The 16,470-nt window shown below is 39.5% G+C and overlaps 1 protein-coding gene across 1 annotated transcript in view; it reads left to right on the forward strand.

Annotated features, from left to right (window-relative positions):
* LOC126248851 (amyloid protein-binding protein 2) overlaps positions 1 to 16,470 on the forward strand; it is a 107,374-nt gene that overhangs the window by 50,183 nt on the left and 40,721 nt on the right. The window contains exons 7-8 of the mRNA XM_049950284.1: positions 13,396 to 13,520; positions 14,024 to 14,157. Of these exons, the coding sequence (XP_049806241.1) occupies positions 13,396 to 13,520; positions 14,024 to 14,157 (259 nt within the window). The remainder of the gene's footprint in view (positions 1 to 13,395; positions 13,521 to 14,023; positions 14,158 to 16,470) is intronic.

Below are 16,470 nucleotides of genomic sequence, written 5' to 3' on the forward strand. Positions count from 1 at the left end.
TGGTCTTCAAAAAATTTGGCTTCATGTAATGTTGTGTGAAACTTTTCTGATGACGACGTAAGCCGATCTCTGTGATTATGGTAACTGTATATGTGATGCTGAATCACATCTAGTGCAGAAGGCTCCAGTAATGTTTGCATTGTGCTGTGTATGAGATGCATATACATTGTCAGTGTGTGTGTGTGTGTGTGTGTGTGTGTGTGTGTGTGTGTGTTGAAATATGAAAAAAAAGTGCCAGATCCAGGATTCGGGATCCAGACAAAAAAAAAGAGTGGCGGTAAGGAATTGGAAGTGAACTGACCATTTGTTGTGGCACTTTGCTTGGAGGAAACCAGATTCAGCAAGTGAAGTGTCAGCTATCAAATAACATCAACAATGTAGGCACAAGCAAGCAAACAAGTAACCAACCAACCAACTCGTGTGTGAGGTGTGCTTGCTTACTGACGAAGGGTGTGGCTGAAAGGTATAAGTAGTTGTCTTTTAATCATGCGTATCTGCAACTTGACGCATCTTCTTTATGGTAAATAGCAATCTGTGTTTTCGTACATTGTGGATATTCCTGCCTGGGGTTTCCATTGTTTGATTTAACTATCAAGTAATTTTAATTGGACTATAAATTTCTCTGTGCTTGTTATGAGGTCACAGGAACAGAAAGTGGAATCGTGCAAATGATGAACTAGAAGCTATTGACTATGAGAATAATCGTGAAACTAAAGCAAGTTTTCATGTGATTGTGCTGTACCGGAAGAAACAGGCAGGGGATGGGTGAAATAAGAGAATAATCTTAGAAGTTCCTTAACACCGTCGAAAGTGACATTGGAATGGACAGAAAAAGGACTAAACTAGATAAGATAGTGAAATTGACAATAGGTGGCTTTTAATAAAGAGAAGTGAAGATGAGCCACTTATTGGACCAATTAAAAAAAAGCCTAAGCTGAAAATTTTCACTTTGATTTACATGGCAACAAAGATTTTATAGCTTCCAATAGATGGTTTTAAAGATGGAAATGATTTTTCCCCAGCAAAGCTTGGCATTGTCAGTGAAGGACAAGGAGAACAGTTCCACCTGGACATTAAAGAGATGGGAAAAAGGTGAAATGCAAATATGACAGCAGACTACTGTTTTATGCTAAAGAGAGATGGCATTGGTGAAGTGAGACAATCAAGGAAGAGACGTTTCACCCAATCTTGGAAAAACTTGATGCAATGAAGTCATTGAAGGAAAATTAAATTGTTGTACATGTGTTATGTTTTTGTAATAGTTGTTAGCATTTATGCCTTTTTCTTCTGTAATGCAGCGTGTGGTGACCTTTACGAGGTTACAAAAGAATTCATTTATTTTTAATGCTCTTACAAAAAGTCCTTGTTAGAAAAAAATGTGATATCAGCTAAAACTTTGGATGTGATTTGTACAAAAATCTGATGTTATACAGAAAAACCAGAATCAGATTGGAAAGCAGAATGAAAAACACTATAAATATCACCTTACAGTCACAAAACATTGTTCCAAAAGTTTTAAAATGCAATATAGTATAATCCTGTCTTCTCTAGTGACTGTTTATTGCATTTAGAGTTTTTTTTTTTTTTTTTTTCACTGTTGTGGAAGTACTTTCACAGAAGCAAAGATAATTGGTGTAACAATGAGAATAAATCGTGATTACATTTTTTTCTTTAATGACCACTGGAGACCACAGGTACCTTTTAACAAAAACACGCAAAATGTCCCTGAACAGACTTTCAGATTTTGTCTGTGAAGTTCGGGTTCACCCTTTATATAGTATAAGACTGCCTCTCGTCACAGTGTTTTGACGGTGTACTGTGCACATCTGACTCACTGAGCACTATATTTATGAGGTTCCTGCTTAGTACTCAACACACCACTCTAAAGTTATGACATTGTTGTTATATTGTCCAAATATGTGATCTTTCTGTTCTACCTGGTACACGAGTCAAGCATTTTAAGTAATAAAGACTTCATTGATTTTCACACATTCATGTAAAATGCAGCACAGAGCAGTTTGATGTATGTTGATTAGGTAGGGCCACAGTAAATTTCCGCAGTGAAATGAAGAGAGCAAAATAGATGTTGGATTGCATACATTCATTTACTAAAACCATGGCAGGTGTGCCCTCTCCACATTTGCAACAGCACACGAAAAGTGTAGTTTAAATCATCACCTTGCAAAAGACCATTTTTCTCTCTTTCTGTCTCTCGGGTACATGTCTTGAGTTGTGGTGCACACTGAATTGCTGTGCTGCAATACCATAGCATGCTGTTAGAAGAGCCAAAACAAAATAGTGCCACCCATTGATAAAGTGGACTATCATGTGGTAACTTGTTTACTGCATTTAGATGGGAACAATGGTGCAACAATCAATGCCTAGTTGGTGGAAGTGTTGCACCATCATAAGACACAGTGGTTAGGTGATGCAGATGTTACCATTGTGGTCAAACAAAAACTTAGACATAGAATGGGGTGGCAGACTATGTCTCGGTGAAGAATCGGGAAAGCAAGTGGAGACTTAGGTGCTTAAATAGGACAGCGCATCACAATCGTGGCAATAGTGGAAAAAGTGGAAATCAGTCATGGATCAGTTCATGATATCATGGGCATTACAAAGGTAGCCGCATGTTGAGTTTCACAATATATCACACCCTATTAAAAAAACCTCTGAACTGAAGAACGCCAGAAATTTTTGCAATTGTGTCAGGTGATTTCCAGGTCACTTCTTTAGACATCTGATCACAATAGATAAGTACTAAGACAAAGAAGCAGTAGAAACATATGGATTCACCAAATATTAAAAAGGTCACGAGGCAACTGTCTTTGGGCAATATGATGCCGAGTGTGTGTGTGTGTGTGTGTGTGTGTGTGTGTGTGTGTGGGTGGGTGGGTGGGTTTGTGTGTGTGTGTGTGTGAGAGAGAGAGAGACCGCAATCTTTTAGTGGCAACAGATTAAGCTCATAAGGGACCAGCTATCACAGAGTATGCTACTGACATTTCTCGTCAAGTTTGTGGGAAGCTGTCAAGATGTAGCACCACGGAAAACTGTCGTAGGTGGTGTTTGTGCTCCATGAGAATCCCTCAGCTCTTCTGTGCATGAAACAGTAACACGTGCTGCTTCTTTGAGCTATCAATTTTTCCTCACCACTGTATTCTCCTGACAAAGCAACCTATAACTTGTTCCTCTCTCCTTGGGTGGAGAAACCATCTGGGGCTGGCATTTCGAGGATGAATTTTTACGTAGAGGTTTTCGTATACAGCAAAAATGCAGAGTTCTGCAGCGAAGATCTCTACCAAGTCATCTATCATTGTGAAGAATGTATAATTAAAGGGTTAGTGTATAATGCCATAACCAAGTTTCAATTTGCAGCTTCTGTTTTTACAAGGTGATGGTTAAAACTTTATGATCGCTCATCATATTTAAATCCCTGTTACCACCACACCCACATATGCCCACAATTAATCTTTCATGAAAATTATCTACTTAACTGTCCGAACAGTTCTTTCAACTTTCCTTTAACCATAATTGACATTTTGGTCTGCTTCTCCTTCTCTATTAACTTTCTGTTGTGGGATAGAAATTTACAACTTATGAAAAGGAAAGCATGCTGCTGTCTAAACAAGGACATTCCAAAAGCATATTGGAATTATTGTGCTCTGCAGCTTGCATGAATTTCAGAAACAATATCTTGTTTCAAGGGTCACCTCTCAACTGTGTTGAAAATATTAGTTGTTCAGTTGATTTCAGCATTGCCTTGTAATCATCAAAACTGAAGGAGAATAAAATGCAAAATAGAAGAGTGTTCTGATTAGTAAAATAAATTATGCTCCAATTTCAGAAGATTTCTGTTGTTTGATATTATCAACATTTATACAAATGTTCCTATATTGGAAATTGTTTTTGACATCACAGACAAATATATAAATTTATAAATATGACTCATGTCAATACAGAGGACTCAGTATACTTGTTCGAAGAAATTGTATGTCGGAATAATTTTTGGATTTACAACAAAAGAGAGGTTTAGTGATGGCAACTGTTTATCGGAGGCTCTTGCTAGTATCATTTTTGCCTGCTTATAAGAAGAGGTTTTTTCCCAAATTCATCACTCGAAAACTACAGGGTCATCTTATATTTGCGTATTAAGCAATTTCTGCTGAGGTCAATGTTTTTACATTAAATATGTCTGCTTGTGAGATGTCTGCTTGTGTCTGTATATGTGTGGATGGATATGTGTGTGTGTGCGAGTATATACCCGTCCTTTTTTCCCCCTAAGGTAAGTCTTTCCGCTCCCGGGATTGGAATGACCCCTTACCCTCTCCCCTAAAACCCACATCCTTTCGTCTTTCCCTCTCCTTCCCTCTTTCCTGATGAGGCAACAGTTTGTTGCGAAAGCTTGAATTTTGTGTGTGTGTTTGTGTTTGTTTGTGTGTCTATCGACCTGCCAGCGCTTTCGTTCGGTAAGTCACATCATCTTTGTTTTTAGATATATTTTTCCCACGTGGAATGTTTCCCTCTATTATATTTTTACATTATTTAATAGATTTCATGTTGCTGTTGTCTTACATCTACTTACGAAGCTTGGCCTATTAAGATTGCTTGCAGATTTATTCTGAAGAATTTGGAAGGGGAGGTACTACAGATGATACTCGTGCTTGAACAGGTTTGGGATTTCCTGATACGCTGAAGTGCTCGATACAATATTGATCTTGCTCGAACAGTAGTGTGACGTGACTTGTGCGGTGTTAATGCAAGGGATACCCAAGAATCTATGAACTAGCCACCACAGCAATCCATTGCTCGGCTTAAAATTTGACAATTTTATGAAACACAGGATGACATAGAACTTAATGCTTTTATGAAAAAAAACTGTCTTGATCGCGATGTTTAGGCCATCTTCAGGCAGCACCATCAGCCGAAGTTGACAATGCGTAGAATAGTCATTTGATCTCAGTCGCTGAAACTGTTGACTAAGGTCAGCTAACTGTTCTATGCATCGTCAACTCCAGCTGATGGTGCTCTCTGAAGATGGCCTAAACCTAGGCCAAAATCAGCCATTTTAATAAAATAAACATTGCAATGAAGACTATTTATTTACTGATTTTATGTAGATTAGAAGATCGCTGTTTTCCCAAAATTGTTATCAAAATTTTTTATTGCTTTTATCTTACAAATTCATGTTTTATTTGAACAGGTTTGCATTTATTTGAACAGGTTTGCAATAAAAGTTCTCATCCATTTGTGGCTACCGTGTACACACGTTTATGGTTCTTGTTAAGTTAATATTGAAAGGTGAAAAAGTTGCCCTTCAAAAAACATTACTTGATTCTGAATGCAACTCAGTATTTTATATGTTTATCATCTACTGTAATGATTTAGCAAGTGGGTTACAAATAAGAAACTTGGTCACTGTTCACATATTGAATACTGGGTAAAAATATTACCACCTTTTAAAGAGCTTTAGAAGAAGATGGTGTCAAGAAAAAATTATCCAGGAATAAGTGTCTAAAAATAAAATAAATCGTTTTAAACTGACTATAATTGTTAAGGTGAGAATAAATTACAGTGGCAAGACCCGTTGTGGAGAAAATGCCAACAGATGTTGAGAATGTTACTGACTTGTGATTGTGATCTTTTATTTATGTATTAGTTGGTGCTTTTATATATGACCTGCACCTTAGAAGATATTCCAGTCCATGTTTCACAGTTCCTCAGCACAGTATTACAGAAGAGTAAGAGTTTGGGGGTGGGGTGGGGGGAGGGTGGTTGGGGGACGACAGTGATACCAGCTTGGCTGAGAACTAGGATGGGTGTGGGGTGGGGAGTAGTGAACAGGCAACAGAGTACATCATGCTGCCAATCATGGGAACCTATACCGATGCAGTTTCCCTAATCCATTTGAAGTGACTTTAAAATTGGGCAGATACAGAACAATATTATACAATGCTGCAGGAGACAGTAGATAGGGGCCAGTGGTGTACTACGTTTTTCCTGTAATAATATTGTTGATGCTCACTGTGAGGTACAATGAGAATGAAAGGGGGTGTGTCAACTGTTGGTTCTGCACCACCAATGTGAGAGTGGTGGGCAGACAATACGTTTAGAAACAAGAAACATTGTAACATTCTCATGTCAGTATAGAAGCAAAATCCAATATGCATTGGGCAAAAACTCAGGCTCCACTGTAACCACAACCTGTTGTTGTTGTGGTCTTCAGTCACGATACTGGTTTGATGCAGCTCTCCACGCTACTCTATCCTGTGCAAGCTGCTTCATCTCCCAGTACATACTGCCGTCTACATCCTTCTGAATCTGCTTAGTGTACTCTTCTCCCCCTCTACGATTTTTACCCTCCACACTGCCTTCCAGCACTAACTTGGTGATTCCTTGATGCCTCAGAACATGTCCTACCAACTGATCCCTTCTTCTAGTCAAGTTGTGCCACAAACTCCTCTTCTCCCCAGTTCTGTTCAATACCTCCTCATTAGTTATACGATCTACCCATATAATCTTCAGCATTCTTCTGTTGCACCACATTTCGAAAGCTTCTATTCTCTTCTTGTCCAAACTATATATCGTCCCTGTTTCACTTCCACACATGACTACACTCCATACAAATACCTTCAGAAACGACGATTTCCTGGCACTTAAATCTGTAATCGATGTTAACAAATTTCTCTTCTTCAGAAACACTTCCCTTGCCATTGCCAGTCTACATTTTGTATCCTCTCTACTTCGACCATCATCAGTTATTTTGCTCCCCAAATAGCAAAACTAGAAAGTCTATATCTGACAGCAGCCTACTAGCTTCTTCAAGGATGGAAACGACCGGCTAGTGTCACAATGGGATAAATGTGCCAACAGTTTTGGTGAATATTTTTGAATATGTGTACTGTGTATAGCTACATTTTTTAGCTAATAAAATCATTATTGTTACTTTCCACTAGTGACCGGGTGTCATTTGAATGCCCCTTATACTTCAGGATTAAAGGAGTCGACTCATTGAAATGCAGAAGCGGTTGGTCATTGACAGGCACAAACAAAAAGAAAGAAAATTTGCTAGCTTTTGGAGTAGTCCTTTTTTGATCTAGAGGACACACACACACACACACACACACACACACCACCTCTGTTCCTACAAGGTGCTAGCTGGATGTACTGCAGACTGTGTTATTCACAACAGCTCCTGCCTTCAAAGACCTTAGAAAGAAACATACTTTCAGTTAGCTGTAGATAGACTAGTGAAATATGTGTTAAATGATAATAAATGATCCTAATAACCTTACAGCACAACTGGACCATATCTAAAAAACAAAACAAGGTTGTGGGTAACTTGAGACCATTTCCACACACCTTATGGCACCTTATAATGTTTCGTTACCACAGCGATTCATTAATAGTGTCTAGGTGTAATAAAAATTGCTGACAAGCCCCATATCATTGTGCTAAAGAAGGTCAAAACGCTCATGTTATATTTCTGAAAAGATACGTTTGATGTTGTTCTTTAGTGCAGGCCACTGACATTCACTCCACCTTCTCTTCCACAGAAGGACACAGTTTTCAGGTGGACTGCAGCCCATCATTTAAAGTAACATTAGTCAGTAAGCCCCAACAGTTGTGCAGAGGACAAACATGTCACTTAGTGATGTATCTGAGTGGGAAACTTGTGACTTATTCTGTTCTGAAGCCCAGTATTTCAGGTGAAGGAGTGGAAATGTAACAGAATATGAAAAACCCTACAATATGTCAGAAAAAAGTGATGTGTGTTGTTTTCCAACTACACCAGTCTGGAAGTTAACAGTGTGAGACAGTTGTGGCATTGTTCATTCACAATTGGGACAGGTTTGTGATAATTTTTGACTGAGGAAGACTGCATTAATCAGTAACAAATTCTTCCCATCACTCACCACTAACTCACTTGAGATTTCTGTCATTGATTAGGATTTTCTAAATAACAAAGTAGGAAAACACATATTGCTACTTACTGTAAAGAAGACACATTAAGTTGCAGGCAGACACAATTAAAAAACACTTACATAATACCTTCAGCCACAGCCTTGCTTAGTAATAGAGAGATACACACACCATTCATACACATAAGCAAGCACACCTCATGCACACATGACCACCAACTCCAGCATCTCAATCTGAAATGCAGCTATCATGTGGGATGCAAGCAGCAGTCTGGAGGGGGTGGAAAAGGGGAAGGGATAGTAGTGTATGGGTGGGGAGAGAGGTGAACACTGTTAGTGGAGTGTGCAGGAATTAGAATACCAACAGGCGCAGCTTCAGGAGGTTGTGGGGCAGAGAGATGGGGGAGGGGGGGGGAGGAGAGGAGCAGGGAAAGATGGGCACATGCATTGGCAGAGGGTGGCAAATAAACAGGGTGGGAAATGGGAATCCCAATAGGTATGATAGGACAGAGGGATGGAAACTGTTGGGTGGAGGATGTGGGGATGGTATGCTGTCGTAGGCTGAGGCCGGGAAAATTACAGGAGTGGAGAACACGTTGTAAGGGTAATGCCCATCTAAACAGTTAGAAAAGCTGGTGGTGGAGGGAAGGATCCAGATGGCTCAGGCAGTGAAGCAGCCATTGAAATTAAGCATGTTATGTTCAGCTGTGTGTTGTGCCACAGGGTGGTTTACTTTGCTCTTGGCCACAGTTTGGCGGTGGCCGTTCATCTTGGTGGACAGCTGGTTGTGGTCATACCAATATAAAAACCTGTGTGATGATTGCAGCAGAGTTGGTTAATGACAGGGCTGCTTTCACAGGTGGCCCATCCCCTGATAGGGTCGGATAAACCTTTGACAGGACTGGGATAGGAAGTGCTGGGTGGGTGGATTGGGCAGGTCTAGCACCTGGGCCTTCCATAGGGATATGACCCTTGTGTCAAGGGGTTGGAATTGGGAGTGGCATAGAGATGGACTGGGATGTTGTGGAGATTGACTGGGCGACGGAACACAACTGTAGGAGGGATGTAAAGGATCTTGGGTAGGATGTCTCTCATTTCAGGGTATGATGAATAGGTAATTAGAACCCTAGGGTGGTTCAGTTGTTCCAGTACAGGGTGGTACTTGATGATGAAGGGGACACTCCTTTGTGGCTGGTTCATGGGGGTGGTGGGAGAGTTGGGTCTGTGAGGAAAACTGTCACAGGAGATCTATTTGCAGATTAAGTCTGGGGCATAGTGCCTGTCTGTGAAGGCCTTGGTGAGACCCTCAGCCTACTGAACAAGGGAGTTTTTTGTCTCTGTAGATAAGCCATTGCTGGGTGGCCAGGCTATATGGGAGGGATTTTTTGGTATTAAAGGGATGACATCTGTCAAAATGCAGCTACTGTTACTGGTTGGTGGGTTTAATGTGCACAGAGGTGCAGATGGAGCCATCAGAGAGGAGGAGGTCAACATCTAGGAAGGTGGCACACTGGGTTGAGGAGGACCACATGAAGTGGATGGCAGACAAAGTGTTGATGTTCTAAAGGTACGAAGATAGGGTGTCCTGGCCCTGAGTCCAGTCCCATTGTCCTTCAGACACAAACCCACTCCCTCATTCCTCATACACCTTACTAACTCTATCCTAACCCAGAACTACTTCACCTTTGCAGGGAAGGTATACAAACAAATCTACTGCATGGCCATGGACACTCGCATGGCACCAACCTGTGACAACCTTTTTATGGGTCTTCAGAGAAGATTTTGCTAGTCTCCCAGAACACCAAACTGTTAATGTGTCAGGATTGGTGAGGAAGGGAAAGCAGTGGACACCCGTTGAGGAGAAAAATTGAACATATTTTAAATGCATGGATGTTTAATGGCCTTAAAAAGGAAAGGCAGGCCCAGAGAAGCCCCTGAAACTGAATGGGCTGCTGACCAAGGGAGCAGAAGAGAAGAGCTTCTGGTCGAGTTTGAAGCTGCCAGCAGAAGAGAGTGGACAGCATGTCCACTCATGGCAGCAGGCCGCAGTTCCACCCCCACATGATTGTTTCCAACCCTCCCTATTGGACAGCCAAGTTGTAGACATGCAGTTCGGTAGCGTCACCTCGTCAGCAACATGTGAGTTTAGCTGCTGATGGTTCGACATATGAGTTTCAAAGTGGTTCTGTCCGGATTTGTGCAACATGACTGATACGGTGCAACTGGCTGCCAGGCAGAAGGCACTGATGAGCATCGAGAAAAAATAAAAATGGTACTGATGAACATCGAGTGAAAAATAAAAATCAGATTTTTATACTACCAAATCCATTCAGTAATGGCCCCCACTGTACAAAACCCCTGGTCAGATTCGGGTTCAAACTGCACAGATGGGTGTTACCCTAACAACACATTCTCCCCTGCTGTAATTATCCTGGCCTCAGCCTACAGTGGCATACTGACTGCACACCTTCCACCCAACAGTTTCCATCCCTCTGTCCTATAATGTCCTTCCCATTCTCATCACCCACTCTGTTTATTTGCCGCCCTCTGCCAACACATTCGCACCTCTTTCTCCACTCCTCTCCATTTTTGCTCCTTTTTGCCCCCACCTCCCTTCTCCACAATCTCCTGATGCCGTACCTGTTGGCATTCTAATCCCTCTCTCCACCCATACACTACTATCCCTTCCTCTTTTCCACCCCCTCCAGATTGATACTTGCATCCCACGTGATGCTGCATTCTGACCCAAGATGATATTGTCACCCTTATTTTTTTCCACTTCCAGTAGCTTAGGAAGCACACCACTTTTCAATTTCTGCTCAATTTTTCTTCCAGTCTCCAACAGTACTTTATGATACGCTTAACACCAAAGCAGCAGGCATGGCTGCTACCACAGAATCCAACTGCATTACAGCATGTAATTTCTGATCCATAGTCACTGCATGTTTTTTTTTTTTCCATTTTTCACCCATTTCAGGCTCTTTAATTAAACCACAAAGGACCACATAACACAATTCAACAACAAGCACACTTTGAACCTCTTATACACAACTGAAGAAACAACAGAGCTGCTGTCTACGTATGTTAATTGCTGTTTGTGAGTACTGAAAGAGGGTTTCTAAATATTGTTTGTTGAAGATTGGTTTCAGTAATGTATTCAATATTAACAATACATATGTATGTTCGAATTGTGACTCCCAGTGTGGTAGAAGCTCAAAAGGTGCAAAAACCATTTTGAAAGACCACTCAGCATAGTAGCCAGTGCCTGCTTGCTTGCTTTACTTTGGAAATCCATTGTATGTACAATTAATTTATCCTCGTTTTATCCCAGAGAAGTATTATTATGGTATTATTATATTATTATGGTATATTGGGTAGTACAGACACTTAATAGCCACGAGCTAGATAGTCGAGAGTCTACTGCACGTCAATATTTTGAAAAATAGTCTGGCACAATATTCAGTTATTGTGTGTGTTTTCTCAGTGACAGTAAAATGTGAAGAGTAATATGTTTCAAGCAGTGACTGAAAGTTGCTGTTCCACACTATCCTGTTTTCATAATCACGTGACATTTTAAGTTGAAGTCACTCTAAAGTGTGTCCCATGAGGAAATGTCAGTATTCATGGGTATGAGAGGGATGATCATCCAGAGCAGAAAAAGTCTAGTAAACATGGCCTCTAAAATGCATCTCTCAATAGCTATGAGCACTTCCCTCTTTGTTACTGTGAAACGAATCTCTTCTACTGCAAGCTCTATGCTTTCCATATTTGGAGAGGTGGTGGTATGGACCAAAACAAGAAAAAAATGCCCAATAAATGAGAGTCCTATTGTGCACACCTTTGAGTTATTGTGAAACACATCTCTTCTACTGAACAAGTTGTCATAGTGCTTACAGTATGCATTTTAGAACCCATGTTTACTAGACAATTTTTTGTTTGTTTTGATCCATAATACCTCATCCCTAAATATGGAAAGCAAAGAGCTTGCAGTATAAGAGAAAACATGTTTCACAATATTGAAGATGAAGTAATTCTCGTAGCTCTTAAGGTATTCATTATAGAGCCACTGTTACGCTTTTTTGCTTCAAATGATAATTCATGACATAGCCCTAAATGTTTTGACCATTCCTCCTGGACACCCTGTGTACACTGAGGAGACAAAAGTCATGGGACAGCAATATGCACGTATACTGATGGTGGTAGTGTTACATACACAGTGTATAAAAGGGCAGTGCAGAGATCGACAATGTCAAGAGAGTGCCCAGAATACTAGTTTCAGGCATTACCTCTCACCGTGGACACTGCAGTGGCTGACAGCCTTCACTTAATGACTGACAGTAGCAGCGTTTGCATAGAGTTGTCAGTATGAACAGTGAAACAACACTGCTTGAAATAACGTACAATGAACATATCTGTTAGGACAGTGTAGGGAAATTGGGCGTTAATGGGCTATGGCAGCAGACTACCAATGCGAGTGCCTTTTCTAACAGCATGGCATTGCCTGCAGCACCTCTCCTGGGTGCATGACAATATCGGTTGGACCATAGACGACTGGAAAACATGGCCTGGTCGGATGAATCCCAGTTTCACTTGGTAAGGGCTGATGGCAGTGTTTGAGTATGGCGCAGAGTCGTGGAGCCATGGACCCAAGTTGTCAACAAGGCATTGTGCAAGCTGAATATGACTCCAAAATGGTGTGGACTGTGTTTACATGGAATGGACTGGGTCCTCTGGTCCATCTGAATTGATCATTGCCTGGAAATGGTTATGTTTAGCTACTTGGAGACCATTTGCAGCCATTTATGGGCTTCATGTTCTCAAACAATGATGAAATTTTTATGGACGATAATGCACAATGTCATCGAGCCGCAATTGTTTGTGATTGGTTTGAAGAACATTCTGGACAATTTGAGTGAAAATTTTGGTCATCCAGATCGCCCGACATGAATCCCATCGAACATTTATGGGATCTAACCGTGAGGTCAGTTCATGCACAAAATCCTGCACTGGCATCACTTTTGCAATTATGAGTAGCTATAGAGGCAGGGGATTTCCAACGAATTGCTGAATTCATGCCATGTTAGGTTGCTGCACTCTTACGGACAAACAGAGGCCCAACAACATATTGGAAGGTATCTCAAAGCTTTTGTCACCTCAGAGTATTAGCACTTATTAAAGTGCACTTGATGATGGGTAAGATGAACATAGGCACACATTTAATTTAATTTACAAACGAAACCATTAACTTTGTGGAATGTTTGTTATTTACTTTTATTGACGTCTGTTCATCTTAATATTTGTCTTATGTACAAATATACACTGGTATGTAATTCTAAAACATAGAAGTATGTTTTTTTACAACATTTGGTTTGTTAGAAAAAAATAAACTGTGTGTTAGATTTAAAAAAAAAAAAAGTTGTCCAGGTGTATGTTGGTTATAGTGATGTATTTTCAAAAAAGTTATGTTCCTTTACAGATGGCACTGAAAATCCGACAGGAGTTATTTGGAGAAAATAATCTTCATGTTGCTATAGCTCATGAGGATTTAGCGTACGCTCTGTATGTTCACGAGTACAGCTCTGGCAGGTTCGGACTGGCTAGGTAAGGCTTAATTTTAAGGTAAAAATCTTGAAAGAAAGGGACATGATCACCAACTATGAACAATGTAGTGAGTGTTTTGTTCTATCTAGTTAAATGTCGGATAGTAATATTAGCAGTGAGGAATGTTTATCATCACGATACAGATGGATGCAGCACAAGGTGCTTTCCCCAAGCGTGAAAATACCATTGCATTCCTCACAGATCAGAAACTATTGATTTAATTTGATGTTGATAAACTAGGTAATTATTTGATTTAATTTTGATTATGATTTTTCACTGACATAACCAGATTTCATCACACTAATGGTGGAATTTTGATAGGTATTGCAGTGATTCACTAAAAGTTGCTGAAGCTACTAGCAAACTTCCATTCTTTGATTAATTATTTTCATGATCTGTGCATCATGCTCATAACAACTCACTATAATGAAGCATTTGTTAATGAATATGTCACCACAAGAGACTGTGTGATAGTGTTTTGTTATGTATGATTATTTTTCCAGGGAACATGCAAATATTGCAATCCAGATAATGCAGAACATTCTCCCAGAAGATCATCTGATGTTGGCATCAGTGAAGAGGGTCAAAGCTCTGGTCTTGGAAGAAATAGCACTCGATGGACTTTTATCCAGTTCTGGTATGATCATATCTTAGAAGGAATAGTAGACATACTGCTAAATCACTTGAAAAAATAGATCAGCAAGCCACTTTAAAAGTTGCTGATATGTTTTTTCCAAATAATTTAATCCATATCCACAGAGCTCAAAATGTTATGGATAAAATAATGTTAGGCTTAAATGATTATTCATTTAACATTTTTGTTTGTTTTAAAGCATGTTTACTAGTATTCAGATCTATGGAGATATTCATTGTGAAGTGCATGCTGCCAGGAATTATTTATTGTAGTCATTCTGTGCACACAGTTTGTAACTGCTTCTCTCAGATAAAATTTGTTCATTGTTTTTCATTTTCAAGAAGTATGGAAAATGGGAGAAGGCACAACTTCTTTGGAAGGTGAGTAATAGAAAATTTATGTATCCGAAACAAAAATAACTTTTATTAGCGCATTTAATTACAAAATATAGTTAATGTAACTTTTTAAACATAGATTTGCATGCAATACCGACATCTCTTAAAACATGACTATTTTCCTGCTCAGAAATATAGCATTTTCTGTTACCATAAGCAAGGTTTCAGTTTGTGAATGTTGGATTTCAGGATAGTCTCTTAAAGTTCTTGAGCAGTTGAATGTTTATTAATGCAAACCCTGTCTTTCAGATACCCTCGCCAAATGAAGTTTGTTGCCATTATATCATTTGAATCCAGAGGACAAACCAGTCAACATTTTTTAAGATTATTTGAACACCAAAAATTTGTTGCAGGATATCTATAGTTGCCCTAATACATAAAGACGCTCTTGATTCTTTCTGGATGACCCCACTCATTTTCAGAGAAATATTGCATGATAACTCTTTCAGAAAAACTGATATTCCAAGTAACACATTTCTAGGGCTGCTGAAATTCTTAGTACTCTGAAATCTGTAGTTTTCTTTTTCTCTTAATATATCCATTTAAATGAAAATGGGCGTTCTCAGTCAATATCATTCATTGTTTAATTTGAATGATGTACTGCAGCTGCTTCTGAGCATCTGAGGCCTGTAAAGCTCAAATCATTTGATTCTGTTTTGAAGCATTTTTAAATATGCTTTCAGAATCTCTGAAGTGATGATGTGGCATGCCTAGTGGACCAATGCAACATTGGGTAGAAGCAAATGTATCTTCAGGGGTGCTCATCTCAACAGTTACCACAATTCTATTAGTGTTGACTGTGTACTTGAACCTCTTTCTGGAAGACTCTTAACTGATCAAAGTTGTTTCTAACATGATAACAAGTTTCCAAATGATGTTACTGCAGGGAGACACTCTGATATTAAACAATTTCCTGTATGTCCTCTAAGTTGCAATAATTGAAAAGATAAAACAGGGTGTACACGCTCTGGAAGATCTGGGAAAAACCCGGGAACTTTTTCACCTGGGAGAAAACCGGGAAAAACATGGAATTTTACAGAATTCTTGGAATTTTTCAGTGTTTTATTTTTCAATTAATTTTTGTAATTTAGATTGCTAACAACTGATAGCCTAACAAAGAATATTACTCTACCTGCTGCTGCAGTATTATATTGCAGCAGTGAAATGTAAACGAGAGAAGAAAATAAAGTTAAACATAAGTTGCAAAGGAAATGCACCATTTACAACAAAATAAACTGCACACTCAAGCGTCTGCCAACAGCAAAATGTGTTAAAGGTATTAGGACAATAGACTATGCAATATTTCATAACAGCAAACTGCTTGCGATGAGTGTGACGTCACAATTGTTTACGTTAGCGTCGTTAGACCAGATGCCAGCAGGCTCATGTGGCTGCGCAGTTGAGTCACATATGAACAGTAAATTCTCCTGCTTCTGGCTACTTGAAGTGTGGCTGTAGCAACCAACCAGATGCTACCCGTAAAAATTTTTCTGGTACGCAGTGTTTACATTTAGTGATTTTGCTCTTTCCTCTTCATTTACAGATCTCACGCCAAATGAAAACAAAACGGTTTTCTGTGGCCGGGAGCCATCAATTGAATTAAAATAGATTCACCTAATTACGGAAGTCTAAAATACGTTATTCGTCTCAGTTTTTTGGTTTTATTTTATTTCCAGATTTGTAATAGTCAGGCATTAATCAACAAGCAGAACGGTGAAGTTATTTTCTTCAGTTTGCTGAAGAAATTTGGCTGTTATTAATCTTTTCTGCTGGGGCTGTCAATTTATTTGAAACGAAGTGTTTTTTGGCTAGTTTCAACTGTTTGCAGGTTTCCAAGCACACATTTTCATCTTCTGGCATGTATGGCATTATTGATAATAAACTACCAAACATGAGATAATGCGGTATTGGTACTCAAAGA

The sequence above is a fragment of the Schistocerca nitens genome, chromosome 1 (assembly GCF_023898315.1).
Source record: "Schistocerca nitens isolate TAMUIC-IGC-003100 chromosome 1, iqSchNite1.1, whole genome shotgun sequence".
NCBI classification, from domain to species: Eukaryota; Metazoa; Arthropoda; class Insecta; order Orthoptera; family Acrididae; genus Schistocerca; species Schistocerca nitens.